This window comes from Podarcis muralis, chromosome 2 (genome assembly GCF_964188315.1).
Source record: "Podarcis muralis chromosome 2, rPodMur119.hap1.1, whole genome shotgun sequence".
Taxonomy (NCBI): Eukaryota; Metazoa; Chordata; class Lepidosauria; order Squamata; family Lacertidae; genus Podarcis; species Podarcis muralis.
Genome location: NC_135656.1, coordinates 19,392,043 through 19,410,472, shown reverse-complemented (window position 1 = coordinate 19,410,472; position 18,430 = coordinate 19,392,043). Strand labels below are relative to the sequence as shown.

At 48.1% G+C, this 18,430-nt stretch overlaps 1 protein-coding gene across 1 annotated transcript in view; it reads right to left on the bottom strand.

The window, feature by feature from the left end:
* Positions 1-18,430, bottom strand: part of ANKFN1 (ankyrin repeat and fibronectin type III domain containing 1) — a 233,345-nt gene that overhangs the window by 32,360 nt on the left and 182,555 nt on the right. The window contains exons 12-14 of the mRNA XM_028711296.2: positions 14,931-15,063; positions 12,197-12,313; positions 5,928-6,143 (exon numbers count right to left, since the gene is read on the bottom strand). Coding sequence (XP_028567129.2) covers positions 5,928-6,143; positions 12,197-12,313; positions 14,931-15,063 — 466 coding nt within the window. The remainder of the gene's footprint in view (positions 1-5,927; positions 6,144-12,196; positions 12,314-14,930; positions 15,064-18,430) is intronic.

Genomic DNA, 18,430 nt, shown 5'->3' with positions numbered 1-18,430 from the left:
TCCCTGGAAAAGACCCTGATGTTGGGAAAGACTGAGGGCACAAGGAGAAGGGGACGACAGGGGACGAGATGGTTGGACAGTGTTGTCAAAGCTACCAAGATGAGTTTGACCAAACTGCGGGAGGCAGTGGAAGACAGGAGGGTCTGGTGTGCTCTGGTCCATAGGGTCACGAAGAGTTGGACACAACTAAACGACTAAACAACAACAACATGGGGTTTTATGGGGTTCAACTCACAGTTCTGCAGCTTCTTTAGGAAAGGAAAGGGAGCCGTTTCTACAGTTTCCAGACAGATAATCTAATCAGCCAGTCACATGTCGCTGGGGAAACAAACAGCCTCCATCTGCAGAACATTCAACAATGGTGGCCTGGGCAAGGGGCCGGGGCCGGAAAGGGAGCCAGCGATCGACCACACACTTGCTCTATAAGACGTACAGACATTTCCCCTTACTTTTTAGGAGGAAAAAAGTGCGTCTTATGGAGCGAAAAATAGGGTAAATAAGTTAAATGAATTTGGATACGGAGAAGATATTTTTAAAAATAAATTTAATGAACCGCTGAAAGCGGGGGAAGGAAGTCAAATTTTAAAAAGTTAAATTGATTGTAAAACTAATGAAATGTATGAACTCGAAAAGTATAAATTAAAACTTAAAAAAGAAAGTAGTTCTTCGCATAGTGCATCACTAAACTATGGACGTTGCTCCCACAGGAGGGAGGTTGGACTGGGTAACCCTCGGGGTCCCTTTCAAATCTACAATTCCATGAAAGAGGTAGTGGTGGCCACCAACCTTTATGGCTTTAAAGGCAGATTAGACAAATTCACGGAGGAAAAATGACTCCCAGCCACGAAGGCTGTGTTCCACCTCCACTGCCAGAGACATTATGCCTATACTACTTGCTGAATTCTCAGGTCGACAGAGTGCTGCTGCGCTCAAATCTTGCTTGTGGGCTTCCCACAACCATCTGGGGAGCGACTGTGGGAACAGTATGCTGGACCACATTGGCCTTGGGATTAGGTGGGCCTTTGGCCTGATCAGGCAGGGATCTTATATGCTTATGCCGTTCTCACTGTTAACTTTAGCATTTGAGCCTGGATAGCTCAGTTCGCTGCGTGGCAAGTACCCTCCCCCTGATGTGAAATGAAGACACCAGACACATTATTTAAGGTTAATGGGCGAAAAAGGCCACAACTTTATTGATTACAGAAATTGAAAGGTATTGGCCTTAGGCATTAGCTCCTATCGACTAACCGGCATGGAGACCGGGAAGGGTTAACCACAAGCCGGGGGAGTCCTGCTGAAGTACGCCAACTAGGATCCCCCGGGTGTCACCGCTCGGGGGCGTGCCGTAGGCCATCACCTCCCTAGGTTTCGGACAGGGCAACGCCCCCCGGAGTCCTCTACCGGACTACCCTTTTCCTTGGAGGAAGGTGATGGTGCTTCCTTCCCCCTTCATTTGCATAACAATAACCCTCTGCCAATGCCTAACTGCCAATACCAAGGAAGTTGTGACGTTTTGCTACGAGGTAGGTGAAAAAACCAAATGGCTGGATATGTGCCAAGTGGAAAAATTCCTACCAGGCCCCTTGCGGCGACCAACTGGAGTCCATAGCAAGGTCAAAGCTAGCTAAACCTAAGGGTGGGTGGGTTGGGAAAACCAGGGCAGCTGGAACGGGGCAAAGAGGGCAGTCCCTGGGCACGCCAGCCTTAAATGCGCTGGGCCACGCCTCCCTGGCCCACCAATTGGCCGGCCGGGTTGGTGACGCGCCCGGGGATTCCCTTGCTTTCGTGGGAGCTGAAAGTCAGCCCCTGCGTGTGTGGGAGGGGGTGGGCCCACAACACCACCTCCTCTCCAGCTCAGAAGTGGCTTTGGAGCGTGGTGCTGATAACGCCAAGGTTGCAGGTTCGATCCCCGTTTGGGACAGCCACATATTCCTGCATTGGAGGGGGTTGGACTAGAGATGATCCTCCAACTCTAGAATTCCATGATTCTATGTAGACTTAACAGAACCTTTTTGAGAGCCAGGAACCCATGACCTTGTGCACAGCTGCTCTATGTGGTGGCCTACCAAATCTATGCGCAGCAGCATCTCTCTAGCCACTAAAGAGTACTAGAAAGACTCCACCTACCCAGGCTAGCCATTGGCTCTCCTCCACAGGAAGGGTTGTCTAGAAACGCTTTCAGCTCAGAGTGGGATCTTGCTCGGCCAATGATAGCCTTTACTGGCTCTTTATCAAATGTCTGCTGTTGACTTCGCTCTGGTGTCAAGATGACCCTAGCAACATTTCCCAGGGGGACAGGGCAATTCTCCACATGCCCGAGTTGCCAGCAGATGTTTGCCTCAAACAATATAAGGAAGCGATCTTTTTGAAAGTCTCACTGAAATTTTGCACAATTTCTCAGGGGCACCTCGTACATATTTATGGAGTGTATGAATACAAACTGATTGGCATCTCGGTATTGGCAAGGTTCGGCTCAAGCTAGGCTTGAAGTAAAATGCTTTGTGAGCCCACAAAGCCAAAGGTCGGGTCTAGAAAATGTTGCTGACATTTCAGCACCTGAAAAGCACCATCCCTCTAATTCAGGGTTTCCCAAACCTGGGTCCCCAGCTGACTTTGGACTACAACTGGTATCATCCCTGACCACTGGTCCTGCTATCTAGGGATGATGGGAACTGAAGTCCAAAGTCAGCTGGAGACCCAAGCCTGGGAAACCCTGCTCTAGTCGGTGGCTCCAAAAGCTGACAGTGAGCAATACCCTACTTTTAAGGCTATTTCCCTTTCAAAATCAAGCTTCGACCACTTGAGATGCCTTCCTGGATCTCCTGTCCTGTGTATCTTTTTCTATCCTTTCTTCTTCATTGAGAATTAAAATATTATTTGCACCCCAAACTCCACTCAAATAACCTAAATTCTTCCACAAAGACCTTCATCATGATAAGAGCAGATGAAATAATTGCCTAGGTGTACCGACAGAAAAAGGGCAACATATACTTCAACCGCCAGAAGCAGGAGATGGGCAGGTGCAACACTGGAATATGGTGAAGAAATTGCCCCCTTCCCCCATGCTTGGGTGCCAGGTGGCAGCCAAGTTAGTGCATGGGCTTTTGATGCCACCCAGTGGTGGTGGCTTACAAGTGTCAATGGTGAGCTACAACTGCAGTCCATCGAGAGCTAAAACATTCTGGAATAAGATGCATGCTGATTGAGCAATGGGCATCTAGGTAACTGGCCAACTGCCACGTTTGGATGGGGTTATACTCATGAAAGAGCAGGCTTGTTGTCCGGGGGTACCCCTGTGGCTAAGGCTGTCGAAGAAGAAGAAGAAGAAGAAGAAGAAGAGGAGGAGGAGTAGTAGTTTGGATTTGATATCCCGCTTTATCACTACCCGAAGGCGTCTCAAAGCGGCTAACCATCTCCTTTCCCTTCCTCCCCCACAACAAACACTCTGTGAGGTGAGTGGGGCTGAGAGACTTCAGAGAAGTGTGACTAGCCCAAGGTCACCCAGCAGCTGCATGGAGCAGGGAATCAAACCCAGTTCACCAGATTACGAGTCCACCACTCTTAACCACTACACCACACTAGCTCCACTTTGGCCAGCTTCGGTTGGTAAGACAGGTACATCGGTTTCTGCATCAGGATAGCCTAAACCAGGCTTCCTCAACCTCGGTCCTCCAGATGTTTTTGGCCTACAACTCCCATGATCCCTAGCTAGCAGGACCAGTGGTCACGGATGATGGGAACTGTAGTCTCAAAACATCTGAAGAGCTGAGGTTGAGGAAGCGTGGACTAAACCCTGTCATCCATGTGCTGGTGACCTCCGGATTGGATTATTGCTAGCCATGACCCAGAAGCTGTACGCCAGAGTCGGCCACGACTGGACCTAATGGTCAGGGGTCCCTTTACCCTTTACCTAGATAGAGAGCATTCCTTAAAGATTACTCTACTAAATGAAGCCAACTGCCATCCTGAGTTATGTGCACCACTGGAGAGGGTGAGAATTAAGGCACCCGGCCCCATGCCTTCACTCCTGAAACTGTTGCATTATCTGCCATTGCTATGCTTGGCTCCAAGCAAGGCAATCAAATCTTCATTGTCACAAGCTTTTCATGAACAAAATAGCTATTTGATGATCATTAAGGGAACTGCCCCCTGCCTGCAATGGGAACTTGGTGGAAATGTGAGCAGACCTGGGGTGGTTTTTTGGGGGGTTGGTCCTTATATAAAAATATACTCTGTTTTCCTCACCTTGCTTTTTCATACGTGTAATGCATTTTTAATACCACAAGCCTAGCGTAGATCCAGCGTGCCTATTCTCCCTCTCACATCTCTTTTAAATTAGGCAAAGCCCCCAATGGGGAGAGCGGCGATGTGGTTTATTATGAGCTGCTGATTTTCAGTGCTTAATTCCGATTGCTCCAGCTGGCTTCTCCGGAGCCATTATGGAGTTAAATGGGTCGGCGAGATAAATGCTCGCAATAGCTAATATAGGAGGGAGGCACAAGCAGGGCTTCGTTGAAGCCAGGGAGTTGCCTCTGGTTTCTTGTGCCAGGGCTGCCTGTGAGGTTTTCCTGCACTCCCAGTTTGGCATTTCAGGCTCTACAAAGCTATATGAGAAGAAAGGGCCATGGGATCATATGCCAGGACACAGTTCCTTGGCTGGATGTCTTTTGGTCCTGATTGTTGAAGTGCCACAGCCACCCTGCTTCTTGTTGAACATTTTCTGGCATCCAGGTTCTGTTGTTTTTGCCTGGCTCTCTTGCAATCAACATCTTGCTAAGCATCTGCCTGATTTTTCTCCTCCTCTGTTGCTGCATTTGTCCCCATCTTTCTGCTTTTGCCCAGAACTCTTAACTCTGCTTCTTTGCCTAGTGTTCCTGGGTGGGTGTCGATTCTGCAAAGACTTGCGAATGACTTGGGCTATCCTGACCAAACAGTAGTTGACCTTTGGCCCCTTTGCAATTGGCTGGACACTAAGGTAAAGGTAAAGGGACCCCTGACCATTAGGTCCAGTCATGACCAACTCTGGCGCTCATCTCGCTTTATTGGCCGAGGAAGCCGCCGTACAGCTTCCGGGTCATGTGGCCAGCATGACTAAGCCACTTCTGGCGAACCAGAGCAGGGCACAGAAACGCCGTTTACCTTCCCGCCAGAGCGGTACCTATTTATCTACTTGCACTTTGATGTGCTTTCGAACTGCTAGGTTGGCAGGAGCTGGGACCGAGCAACGGGAACTCACCCCGTTGCAGGGATTCAAACCGCCAACCTTCTGATCGGCAAGTCCTAGGCTCTGTGGTTTAACCCACAGCGCCACCCGCGTCCCTGGACACTAAGTTGCAATTGGCTGGACACTAAGTTCAACCAAATTAAATCTCGATCTGGTGTGTGCATCTGGGGCTGAGCCCAGCCAGTGCAGTACTGATATAACATTGGCCATAGTCCCACCTGTGATATGGGCTGTGACCCATAGTGGTTGCTCTTTTTGAAAAAGAGAAAATTGGCTGCCCATGCCCCAAAGACAGATTTCCGCTGAACAGCTCAGTCGGTTAGAGCAGGCTTCCTCAACCCCGGCCCTCCAGATGTTTTTGGCCCACAACTCCCATGATCCCTAGCTAGCAGGACCAGTGGTCAGGGATGATGGGAATTGTAGTCTCAAAACTTCTGGAGGGCCGAGTTTGAGGAAGCCTGGGTTAGAGCATGGTGCTGATAGCCACCAAGGTCACAGGCTTGATCCCCATATGGGACAGCTACACATTCCTGCATTGCAGGGGGTTGGACTAGATGACCCTTGGGGTCCCTTCCAATTCTACCATTCTGTGATTCTGTAGTGAGCTGCATTTCAGTTGCTGGGTCCTCAATTTTCAGGGTCCTTTTTTCCCCCCAGAAGGAAAGCTTGGTTAGTTGAAAGGTTTAACATAGCAAAAAGATACCTGGATCGTGATGAGCAAGATGTCCAATGCAACTGGCTCTTCCGGTGTTGAAAGGGATTTTCTCTGGCTTTGTAGTTTGGATATCTGCATCCACTTGCCATTAAAAAAGGAATAGAGAGTCTCCACTTCTCTTATTGTAACTATGATGATATTGCCATGCCGGTCCTTGATTGGTTCGTAGTAGACTCGGCCCAAGTTGTGTGTACCAAGCAGATTCTTCATGCGGCAGGTGGGAGAGATGGGAAATGAAATACATCAGAAAGCATCATTATTGGCTTATTTTCACAAATACTGGTATATATACACCGTCAATGATCCGGGGACCTGAGTGGAAGTGCTACCAGAACAGCTGGCCAATGCAAGAGGAAGAGACAGCATAACAGCTGGGCCTTTAAATACCCACGACATCAGCTTTACACCTTCCCCACTTTTGCAAGATGGTAAATTCCAAACATGAGCAGCTGGCTATATCCCTCCTGCTGAGTCTGCAGATGTGCTGCAATGGCAGACTCACTGTGCCTGGTATCTCGGTTTTTGAACGTCTCGGAAGTCAAACGTTTTGGTTTTTGAACGCCAAAAACCCGGAAGTAACTGCTTCTGTTTTAGAACGCTTTTTGGAAGTCAAACATGCCACGCGGCGTTTGTATTGAGTTTTCCATAAATAAATGCTTCCGGAAGTAAATGAACTGGTTTTCAAACATTTCGGAACAGTCTTCTGGGATGGATTACGTTTGAAAACCAAGGTACCGCTGTATATCTTGTCCAGTAATTATGTAACCGCAGTTCAAATGCAGTCCTACCTTGGTACTCAAATGGCTTGGCTCCTGAGCAAATCGGCTCCCGATTGCCACAAACCCGGAAGAGAGTGTTCCAGTTTGCAAACGTTCTTTGGAAGCCGAGCTTCCGCGGCTTCTGATTGAGTGCAGGAAGCTCCTGCAGCCAATCGGAAGCCGTGCCTTGGTTGTCGAACGTTTTCGGAAGTCAAACGGACTTCCGGAACAGATTCTGTTCGACAGCCAAGGTATGTCTGTATACCCATATCAATCTATACATACATACACACACACATATATAGAGCAGAAGACATTGTAAAGACGAAGGGTGACATATGTGCCATGACCCTTTAGCAAGTATGGCCGTTGGTCCATCTAGACCAGCATTTCCTGCTCTGACTGGTAGCAGCAGCTTTCCGGGATTTATGGTATTCCCTTCTGCTGGGGTTTGAGCATGGATCTGTCTGCACACCGAACATGTGCTCTGCCGCTGAGCTGCGAACCCCTCCTATGCCACTGAGCCGAAAGTGAGGCAAACCTTCCATTCTGCTGCAATGTTGCCAGTTAATTGACAAACACGAATGGAAAAGAGAGACAGAGAGAGAGAAAGAAAAGCAGTCTGGCATAGGCCGTAAATCACATCGCACCGAAACCAATGGCAAAGCTCCCATTGAGTTTTAATGGAAATGGACCACATCCACTGCCTTAGATCTCTTCTCACAGATGGTAATGGGAGTTTTCACACTTACTTCAAAGGAAGGAGAATTAATCCAATATGGAGATCCGTTTGAAACTCTCTCCGTGTATCCCTTAGTGCAGCTAAGGAAAAGTTATGCCAGGACGGCTGGGTAGAATATGTATGAATATTTGACAGTGGGGGTGGGGAACCTGTGGCCCTCCAGATGTTGCTCCCGCCAGCCTCGGCCAGCATGGCCAATGGTCAAGGACGATGGGAGTAGTAATTCAGCAACATCTGGAGGGTCACAAAGGTTTAGATCTGTGGTTTATAGGGTTGGTTCACATGTTAGACACTGTAATAAGGCAGCACATGTTCGGAATCCTCTCTTGACCGTAGGCCAACATACAGAGAGACACTGTTGGGATTCTCTCCTTTCGTCATCAGTAACGTATCTGGGTTTCTATCTTCTTAAGTGGAAAGGGCATCAAAAATACAACCAAGTCTGAAAGGTGCCGTTTGCTGGAGTTGTTTAGGGCTACAGAATGCGTCGATTTCTCTGGAATATATTTCTATAAAAAGCACAGTGTGTTCGAGAAAACAGCTTCGGCCATGAATATGAAAGCATTCTGGCAGAATGAATGAAAGCTGAAGGGGCGGGGGGGAGAGACTTTAAAAAGGAAATGAAATAATATCGGCCTAAGGGCAAAATGAATGGGAGATGTACATGGGTTCTATGGCTGCGCAGCTGCCATTCGTTTCATACTGTTGTCATTGTTGTTTTACATTAATATGCCGAAACTAAAACATTCAAAAGTTGTACATAGTCAACTGCTAAGATGAATAATTTCGAAGGAGCCACAGTTAGCCTAAAAGTTGTCCAGTTTCCCATATTTTATTCAACTGTTCTTTTAACCGGTGGATTTTTTTTTGTATTTCCTTTTGATACTTGGCGGCAAACATTCTTGCAGCAGTTACCATGTGTGAGATCAGTTCTCTGTCTTTATAAAACAATGGACCACTGCATTCTAACAGGACTTTTGCAGAAGAACTTCTTGCAAGATCATGATTCTGGCCAGGTCAACATCTCGGAGGAATCTGGCGGGCCTTTCTAGATGTGTACAGGCTAATCACCACTGGAAACAGAATGCTAAACTAGGCAGGCAATTGCTGGGGTTCGTATCCATCCGTAAAGTACCTCCTTATAAGGCATGTTGACTCCATAGCAATCAGCTCCTGAAGAGATGCCCAGATGTCTCAAAAAGAAAAAAAGAAAAATCCCTAGCATTTAAAATATGCTCCTTGCTTTGGAAGTTCTCAAAAGATCTACAGTCAGCGAGTCAGGGGTGGGAGCTGTTTAAAAGGAAAAAGCTGAATTGACAATGTGGCACATTGTACATGTATGAAAGCAGAGCGCCTGGACATTAACCTTAATGACATTCTCATCTGAGAGATAAAGCCACCCTGAGCTGACTTTATCTGCACTTAGCAGACACTATTTACTTCTGAACAGCATTATTAAAATTGTTTATAACCAGAGCACTCCAGAGCTGCCCGACACAGTGACTGCCATTTAGAAATGGCTTTAAGTAGCTATTTTAGCTGTAGGCATTGCCCTCTAATGCACACAGTAGGCGTTCTGTATCCTTACGGGCCCTCTTCTCTTCGGCTGCCCGTAAAAAGTTGCTCAGAGGGTCGGATAGACTTATTTTATTTATCATAAAGAGGTCGTATGAACACGATTAGTGCTCTATTTCTTTTGCCACAGGGGCAACAGACTACAACTCAGGGCCTCTTATTCAGGCTGGCTGTGCAGCTGGGCACAATTTGCGCATGCGGGTGAGGGAGCATGGGATTTTTAAAGCCGAATTCTCCACGGCATTCATTTCTCACACAGTGAATGGTGCATTAGGTAGAAAACATTGAGCTCTGCAAGCCAACTTGTGGGTTGGGATGCTTGTGTAAGCATAAACCCTCCTATGAGACATGGTGAATTCTCCTTCTCTGCAAAACAAGGGGTGGGGATTGGATCTGGCCAGCTGGCCAAATCTGACAGGTGGATAGGGCCAGGGGCTTAGAGCGGGGAGTGCTAGGGGGACCATGGCCCCGGGCGCACAACTTGTGAGTGGGTGCGAAACAAGTGCCCTCACCGCAAGCACCCCCAGCATGGCTCGGCCTGGTGTTCCTCTCCACCCACCAAGGGCCACGTTGGCCAGTGGGGCTCCCCTCTGTGCAGGCGGAGAGGCAGCTCAGCATAACCCCACTTTGATCCAGTGGGGGGGAGTCACTCTGGCCACATCGACAGTGAGGGCTGGGCTGGGCTGGAGCCCTCCCTCCCAGTGTGTGTGCACCTGCCCTGGGCACCGAAAACCTCTGCTACGCCACAGGGTAGGTAGGGCTGTTGGGAATCTGTGTACGTGCAGCTACTCACACAGAGTCAATTAAGGTTTAGCAGACAGCCAAAAGGTCATGTGAAGGAGTAAATCTGCCTTTCTGATAACAGAGGCATGGAAGCAGCTCCCTGATTGGTCAAGCTCTCTCAAGGGAGTGATAATTAATGGCCTACTAACTGGAATGTGTTAGTGCAGAGGTTCAGAGTTCTGTGTGTCAGTGTAGGAGTTGTGAGTCGTGTCAGAGAGAGCTAGCAAAAGATCCGTGTTCTGTTCTTGTAAATAGTCCACTGTATATAATAAACACCTAACTACAAGTTCCTGCTTCCTGCTTCATCTATCCTGCCTGCAGCCAAGTTGCCAATTGCTTCCGTGGATTCTGCGTGTACTCTGCTAGGTCTGGCTAAGGTCCTGCAACTAGTCAGAAAGTTGTGAAACACCAAATAGGTTTTGCCAGTAGGGCATCTCATCTGTTGATCACTTGATGTTGCAGTGATGTTAGTTGAACAGTTTTGATGCACGTGGCTTGCAGAGAGCTGATCATCAGGGCCTCAAAGCACTGTGGACAACTAGGTACAGACTTCTGTGACCAACTGATTGCTGGGGCATGCAAAGAACTGCACAGGGCATTATGAACAGGGCTTTGAAGGTGTCCGCCAACCACTTTTTGGCCCAGCTGTCTTTCTACCTGCCTCACACTTGATATCATATGTGATTTCAAGTGTGGGGCAGGTGAGTGTAGCTTAGCCATAATGGGCCAAAGGGGAAAGTCTGGTGGGCTGCATCAGGCCTGTGGATCACAGTCCCCACCCCTGTGACCTAAAATGTCATCAAAATCAAACGGTAGCAGAACCATCACCTGGGGTTCCTCCTGGGTCCTGCAGGTGCCTATCTTAAATCCACCATAGTCCTGGGACTGATGGCAGTCTTCTTCGGACAGTCTTGGGACTGGATTGCCGTGTGCCTGCTAAGGGAGTCAGAATCATTCCCTGTGGTGGTTGGAGCCCACTGGGGATTGGAGGTTTGGAAGGCAATGATGCCAGCGCCATTGAGAGAGCTAACAAATTCCAGTTTTGTCCCTCATCCCCTTCCCTGACCAGAGGTGCTGTCTTGCACCCAGGATTGAGGGCCCCATTGCACAAGTGCGATGTTATGCGCACATCACATGTTGTGTGTGTGTGTGACTTCACATTGTCGGGAGGAGGCTGAGCATGGAGCGCAATGTGACACGGCTTCGTCTCTCTCACTCAAGAGGAGCCGGCCACTGAACTGTGCCATGCTTGGCTCTGTGTTCAACCTCCTCATTGAGGGGACCTAGCCCCCTGGCAGCAGATCTTGAGGTGGCTGAAGACACCTCCACCTCTAGGAGTTGGCGCGCCTGTCCCTGTTGAGTTCTACAAAAGCAAAACATTGAGACTAAGTACTGGGTGTAAGTTGGAATGCAGGTTGGGGATCGGGGTGACTGAGGGCTGGCTGAGGCTGGTGGGGCAGCGTCCCATTCGCCCCAATGGCTCAGCCTCTCCACTTGTTTCTCCATGAACATGGCGTCACTAGGAACGGGAGGGGCAAGTCACACAATCTGACAGCTCATTTGGAGGATGACCTTCCAAGGACAAGATGAGAGGATGGCCAGGAGGCCTCTATGGCACAATAACCTAGGGGTGCGTGTGTCTATCTCTGTGTATGAATGTGTGCAGGTCCTGCCAGGTCAGGTCGTGCCAGATCCATTCAGCCCACAGACCACCAGCTGACCACCATTCAGTGGCATAGCGTGGGTTGCCAGTGCCCAGGGCTGCACAGAGGTGGTGGGCGGGCGGGAGGGCAACAGAAGGAGTACGCATGCACATCCAACTGCCTAAGGGCCCCTGCATCAACCAGGAGATTGCAGCCGCAGAGATAAGAAAAAAGAGAGAGATGTTCCATTGTCTGGAAAGGTCACTTCCTGGTTCACATTTTCAACGGAGCCCAGCAATGGGCTGTATTGAGGCAGCACCAGGTGTTGAAATTTTGCACCCCTAACAATTTTGCACTGCCTCTGTGGCCCCTCCCACACTATGCCACTGCCACCATTCACTTACATTAAGCATGTAACCTGAGCTATTTATTTGCTGTGTCACATTTAATTTCTCCCCCGCTTCTTTTTCTTCCTTCCTTCCTTCCTTCCTTCCTTCCTTCCTTCCTTCCTTCCTTCCTTCCTTTCTTTCTTTCTTTCTTTCTTTCTTTCTTTCTTTCTTTCTTTCTTTCTTTCTGTTATTGATGGCCTGCAAGCTCTGGCTGAATGTCGGACTCTGCTGCTTGCTTCGCAGCAGAAGATAATTCTCCCCCAGAGGACAGGAAGTGCTGAAGCAAGTGACAGCTGGCAGCCTCCTGCCCTCCGAAGCCATAAACCTGTGGAAACCTGCGACCGAAAAATACAGCGGAGCCACTGACCTGTAACTGGGCCGTTGCAGAGAGCATTTTCTGCCTGGCTTGGAGGGCGGTGGATGATGACACGGAGACAGACATGTTTTGTCTCAGCCACCTGATATCGTCCCACATACAAGAAAGCTGCAAAATTCGGAGTGGGTGGTTGTGGGGGAAGAGAGAAAGAGAGGATTTATTTCCCCCCCCAAAAAGTAAGCTGCTGTTCATTTTGCAGTTCTGTGGGTGGCACTGTTAATAAATGATCAGAATGACGTTGCCTCTCGCCAACGTAAACAGCACACATCGCTCCCAGTCCATCTGTGCACCCATCCTATTAAAATATAGGTCACTGGGTGTTGTCAGTGGGGCCCAGAAGCGACAAGAGGAGAGGGTCACATTTGCATCTGGTACTTCTTAACTCTTCACAAATGTCTAGCCAGCTGTTTGAGACTCTTTCCTCCCCCCTTTTAGCATGAAGCTGTAGCTAATACCAGCCCCATGTCTATTTCCCTTTGGGATTTTAAGCAATAAAATACTGTCAAAGGACACCTGTGCCATTATGGCCCAAAGACTTAGCGGGATGGGGCGAGGCTCCCTCAGTCAAATCCCAGACGAATCAAAACTGCTTTACAGGAGCAATGAATGAATGAAAGGTCTTCTAGGAATAGTTTGAAAGGATGGGGGTCCATAACCAGAACACTATGGGTTGATTTATATCCCACCTGTCCTTCAAGGAGCTCTAGGTGATCCACACAGCTCCCCTCCCTCAACAATATATCCTCACAACAACTCTGTGAGGGAGGTTGAGCATTGGTGATTGGATCCTTGGTGTCCAGCTCTCTGACTACTTCACCACTCAGTGACCCTAACTATAATTATATCTTGCCTATGGTGTAGGCCCCCTTCAGTGCCTCGTTCCTTGTTTTGTAGGACCTTTATTTAGGTAAAGGTAAAAGCACATGGGTGGCGCTGTGGTCTAAACCACTGAGCCTCTTGGGCTTGCCGATCAGAAGGTCGGTGGTTTGAATCCCCATGACGGAGTGGGCTCCCATTGCTCTGTCCTAGCTTCTGCCAACCTAGCAGGTTGAAAGCATGCCAGTGCAAGTAGATAAATAGGTACCGCTGTGGCGGGAAGGTAAGCGGCATTTCTGTGCGCTCTGGTTTCCGCCACGGTGTCCCATTGCGCCAGAAGCAGTTTAGTATGCTGGCCACAAGACCTGGAAAGCTGTCCGTGGACAAACGCCATCTTCCTGGGCTTGAAAGCAAGATGAGTGCCACAACCCCATAGTCGCCTTTGACTGGACTTAACCATCCAGGGGTCCTTTACCTTTACCTTTTCACCTTTCATTTAATGGCACTGGGGATATGTTGTCTTTTGTATAGTAACAAATGTTACAATCCCTAGAAATGACAGCTTTGAAACGTCCTATGTTATGTCTCAAAGAACTACTTTAACCCCCCAAAATTTTAATTGGGGTTATAGAATCATAGAGTTGAAAGGGACCCCAAGGGTCATCTAGCCCAACCCCCTGCAATGCCAGAATTTCAGCTAAAGCATCCATGACAGATGGCCATCCAACCTTTGCTTAAAAACCTCCAAGGAAGGAGAGTCTGCAACCTCCTGAGGGAGTGCGTTCCATTGTTGAACAGCTCTTCCTGTCAGAAATTTTTTCCATATGTTTAGTTGGAATCTCCTTTCTTGCAGCTTGAAGTCATTGGGTTGTTGTTGTTTTATTTAATACTGAATTTATTTGAGGCAGAGCGTTGATACAGTCATACCTCAGGTTACAAACACTTCAGGTTGTGTTTTTTTGGGCTGCGCACCGCACCGAACCCAGAAGTACCAGAACGAGTTACTTCCAGGTTTCGGGGGTTGTGCATGCGCAGAAGTGCTAAATCGTGTTTTGCGCATGCGCAAAAGTGCTGAATCGCAACCCGCACATGTGCAGACGCACAAACGTGGGTTGCGAACGCTGCAGGTTGCGAACGTGCATCCCGCACAGATCACGTTCACAGCTCGAGCATCCACTGTACTTCCTCACCAAAGCCAGAGATTTATCTATTGGTTTAGGGATGGGAGCCCTTCTAGTTTTGAATATCTATTTTGGTCCCAAGCACTACAGCAGAATTACAAGTAGTCGCGGAGAGCAGGTGGGACATGGCTGGCCTGCGTCCCGGGGGCGTGGCGCACCTCCCGCAGGGGCGTGACGTGCATCCTGGGGGCATGACGTGCGTCCGGGGGCGTGGCGCGTGTCCTGGAGACATGACGCACTGCCTGTGGGGGCAGGGCGCCCAGCGTGGGCAGGAGGGCAGCTGCGATGGCACCCCACCGGGACCGTGCTGCCGGGGGCAGTGCGCTACCCCCGGACCCCTCTTTCTCCACCAGAGAGTACAAGTCTTGTAACTTCTCTCCTCCACTAATCCCTTTCTTCCAGCCAAGTTTGTTCAAGCATTCTGCCTCCCAGGGAGGGTGCAATGGCTAACTTTTTATTTAGCCTGTAGAAAACTGTCTTACCATGCCTGGCTCTTCTCTACAGTCTCAATTCCACCTACAGTACCCTACAGTATATACGTATGACTTGGCTCACAACAACATATTCTCACACAACACAGGAATGCATGTTGGTGAGAAGGGGGCCTGGCTGTCGGTGAAAAGGAAGTAGATTATGTGCATCGCTCCAAACAAGGCACCGCCCCCCCTTGCACTGACCCAGCCAGTTGAGTTTGATCAAGAGGAGATGGCAGGTTGTGTTTAATGTACCTTTGTGAACCAGAGGAAATCTTGCATAATGGAACTGGCGTGAGAATCATCGATTTCCACAATCGGGATCTGATCTTCGTTGGTGACCAACATGTTGTCTTTGTAATAAAATATCACAGCTAAATAGAGCCCTCTGAGGGGGGAAAAATGAGAAAAGAAGGTGATTTGAAGGCTGTTCTGGGAAGGCCAGAGAATTTCAGAGCGAGAGAGAGCTATTTCGTTTGCCTAATACTGGCCTCGCAAATGACTGAAGCAACAGATTTCACTTCGTCGTTCCCAGAAATGAGAATTTCCCAGAAACATCCCAAAACTAAATTCCAGCAAATACTGCAAAATAGCTTCAAATATGTTGGAGTTGATACTGCCTTCCCTGTATAAGCAAAACAACTCACAATGTCAGTTTTTATAGCAATTCTGTTTAGACAAGTGGTACGGCAGGATTTTTACTTTCTGCCTTCAGAAATCAAGCATTATATATGTGTGTGTGTGTTAGAAGTCAGTGGCTTTCATTGAGGGAGTATTCATTTGTTTAGTCATTCATCAAAAGTACATTTAATGTGTAACTCATTCAAATCAAATTAGATTTTGTTACTTGCATTGTTTTAATATTTCCCCTCTTTCTAACTTTCAACTTTTCATTGCCCTTTCCATTGTGCCCATAATTTTACTGCTCCAGAATGCCCTGGGTATCGTGTTGTCCCAGGACATCCTGGGGGGAATGGCATACCATCCAACATTTCTCTGATGAAAATAGGGACATCCTATTCAATAATAGAGGGACGCGGGTGGCACTGTGGGTTAAACCAAGGGCCTAGGGCTTGCTGATCAGAAGGTCAGCGGTTCGAATCCTCGCGATGGGGTGAGCTCCCGTTGCTTGGTCCCTGCTCCTGCCAACCTAGCAGTTCAAAAGCACGTCAAAATGCAAGTAGATAAATAGGCGGGAAGGTAAACGGCGTTTCCGTGCGCTGCTCTGGTTCGCCAGAAGCGGCTTAGTCATGCTGGCCACATGACCTGGAAGCTGTACGCCGGCTCCCTCGGCCAATAAAGGGAGATGAGCGCCGCAACCCCAGAGTCGGTCACGACTGGACCTAATGGTCAGGGGTCCCTTTATCCTTTACCTTTATTCAATAATAATAATAATAATAATAATAATAATAATAGTACCCCACCTACTTGACTGGGTTGCCCCAGCCACTCTGGGCGGCATCCGACATATTTTAAAACATTAAAAACAAAAGGGACTTCCTACCATTCCCTCCAACATTTTTCTGATGAAAATAGGGATGTCCTAATGCAAAGCGGGATATTCCAGGATCAAATCAGAAAGTGGGACTGTTCCTGGAAAACAGGGACACTTGGAGGGTCCGAGATGATTGTTTGTGGGGAGGCAAGCTCAATGCTATTCTTCTTGAAAAATTGGTGCTGGAACTCACAATGAACTTGTTCTCTTACAATGGCAATGGTGGTGCTGGAACTGAGTTCTGTTAAGTTCTGGCTGGGAAAACAAGCCCTGGGAAGCTGTCTTTAAGGGGAACCTGTCTGCCATTCCCTATTTTTTTCACCCCAAATAAGCTTCTAAAGGTCCCCCAGAATGCAGTGTGAAAAGAGTTAATCGCAGGACCTCTTGATTTATAGCAATATGATTCAGTGCTGCGACCACCCGAATCAATGGGGTTATTTTGGATGTGCGCTAGTGCAACAGAGCATCATTTTGTTCAGCGTATCTGTGGCACTGTTTACATAAAATTCATTCCTTTTAAATATTTACGTTTGTAATTAGCTACATACATTAATCAGTGGATTTAGTGAATTGAAGAACCTCCGGGGAGCTTTTTGGAAAGAACTAGCCTCTTATCAAAATACAAAGGGGGGGACGACAAACCAAGCACTCTCAGTGATGAAAGAAGACAGAATCCAGCCCTGTGCATAACTTTCATTCACAGAGACCAAAGCTTCCAGAGGCAGGCAGGTTATACTGGGACAGGGGAGGACAGCCAAAAATATTAAGGAATCTCAGATATGGGTTTGATCAGGAAGAAAGCATTCAAATGGCTTTCTGCTGTCATTTTTAAAGCAAAGCAAGCCCAGGAAGTCATTCATTTTCATCAAAGGGAAACATCAGTGCCATCCCCAGATATCAAAAGGGCTGCTATCACATAAAAGACTATGGAACAAATTTGTTTTCCGTCGCTCCAGAGAGTAAGGCCCAAAGGACAGCAAAAGGTTTTGCGTTAAACATCGGGAAGGATGTCCTGGCAATCTGAGCTGTTCAGCAGTGGGACAATTTGTCTCTCATCCTTTGTTTTACCACCCAGAAGTGAATCCCAAACCCTCCAAGTGTCCCTATTGTCCAGGGACAGTATTGGATTTACAGAAGCTGTCCTGGTTTCTGATTTGATCCCATAATGTCCTGCATTTCTTTAGGATGTCCCTATTTTCATTGGAGGGACGCGGGTGGCGCTGTGGTCTAAACCACAGAGCCTAGGGCTTGCCGATCAGAAGGTCGGCGATTCAAATCCCTGTGACGGGGTGAGTTCCCGTTGCTCGGTCCCTGCTCCTGCCCACCTAGCAGTTCAAAAGCACGTCAAAGTGCAAGTAGATAAATAGGTACCGCTCCGGCGGGAAGGTAAACGACGTCTCCGTGTGCTGCTCTGGTTCGCCAGAAGCGGCTTAGTTATGGGGGCCACATGACTGCTGTCTGCAGACAAACGCCGGCTCCCTCGAACTATAGAGCGAGATGAGCACCGCAACCCCAGAGTCGTCCGCGACTGGACCTAATGGTCAGGGGTACCTTTACCTTTATTTTCATTGGAGAAATGTTGGATGGTATGGAATTATGTGATCCTCAAGTCAAGGAGGTAAGTAACCATGCAACCTTTACAAGACATTTGAAGGCAGTTCTGTATAGGGAAGTTTTAAAAAAATGTTTAATGCATTATTATGTTTTCATATATGTTGGAAGCCGCCCAGTGTGGCTGGGTTAACCCAGTCAGCTGGGCGGCGTATAATAAAATTATGATGGTGATGGAATAGGATGTCCCTATTTTCATCAGAGAAATGTTGGAGGGTATACAATCCTGTTGAATTCAATAGGACTTACTCCCAGGGAAGTATGCCCAGTTTGCAGCCTTCTGCGCTAGACATTGAAAGCAGTATCGTACCAAAATGGCATGATTCCCTCAGCTCTTGGAAACTGCAGATTATTAAAGGTGTTTACAGTTGTTGAGACCGCTATCCCCTGCTCCCCCCCAACTTAAAACTCCCAGTTTCCTGGGAAGACAGTTTGGTCTCTAAACAGCTCTGAGAATTGTAGCTCTGAGAGGGAAATAGGGATTTCCTAGCAACACTCAACATCCTTATAAAACTACAGCCCCCAGAATTCCATGGGGGAAGCCATGACTGCAGCCCAAGTTAGATTTTTAATTTACCAAATCCTGTAAGATCTGAAGGTCATGCCTTGACCCTTCTCAGAGGACGTCTGCTCCTCAGTGAGTTTCCTT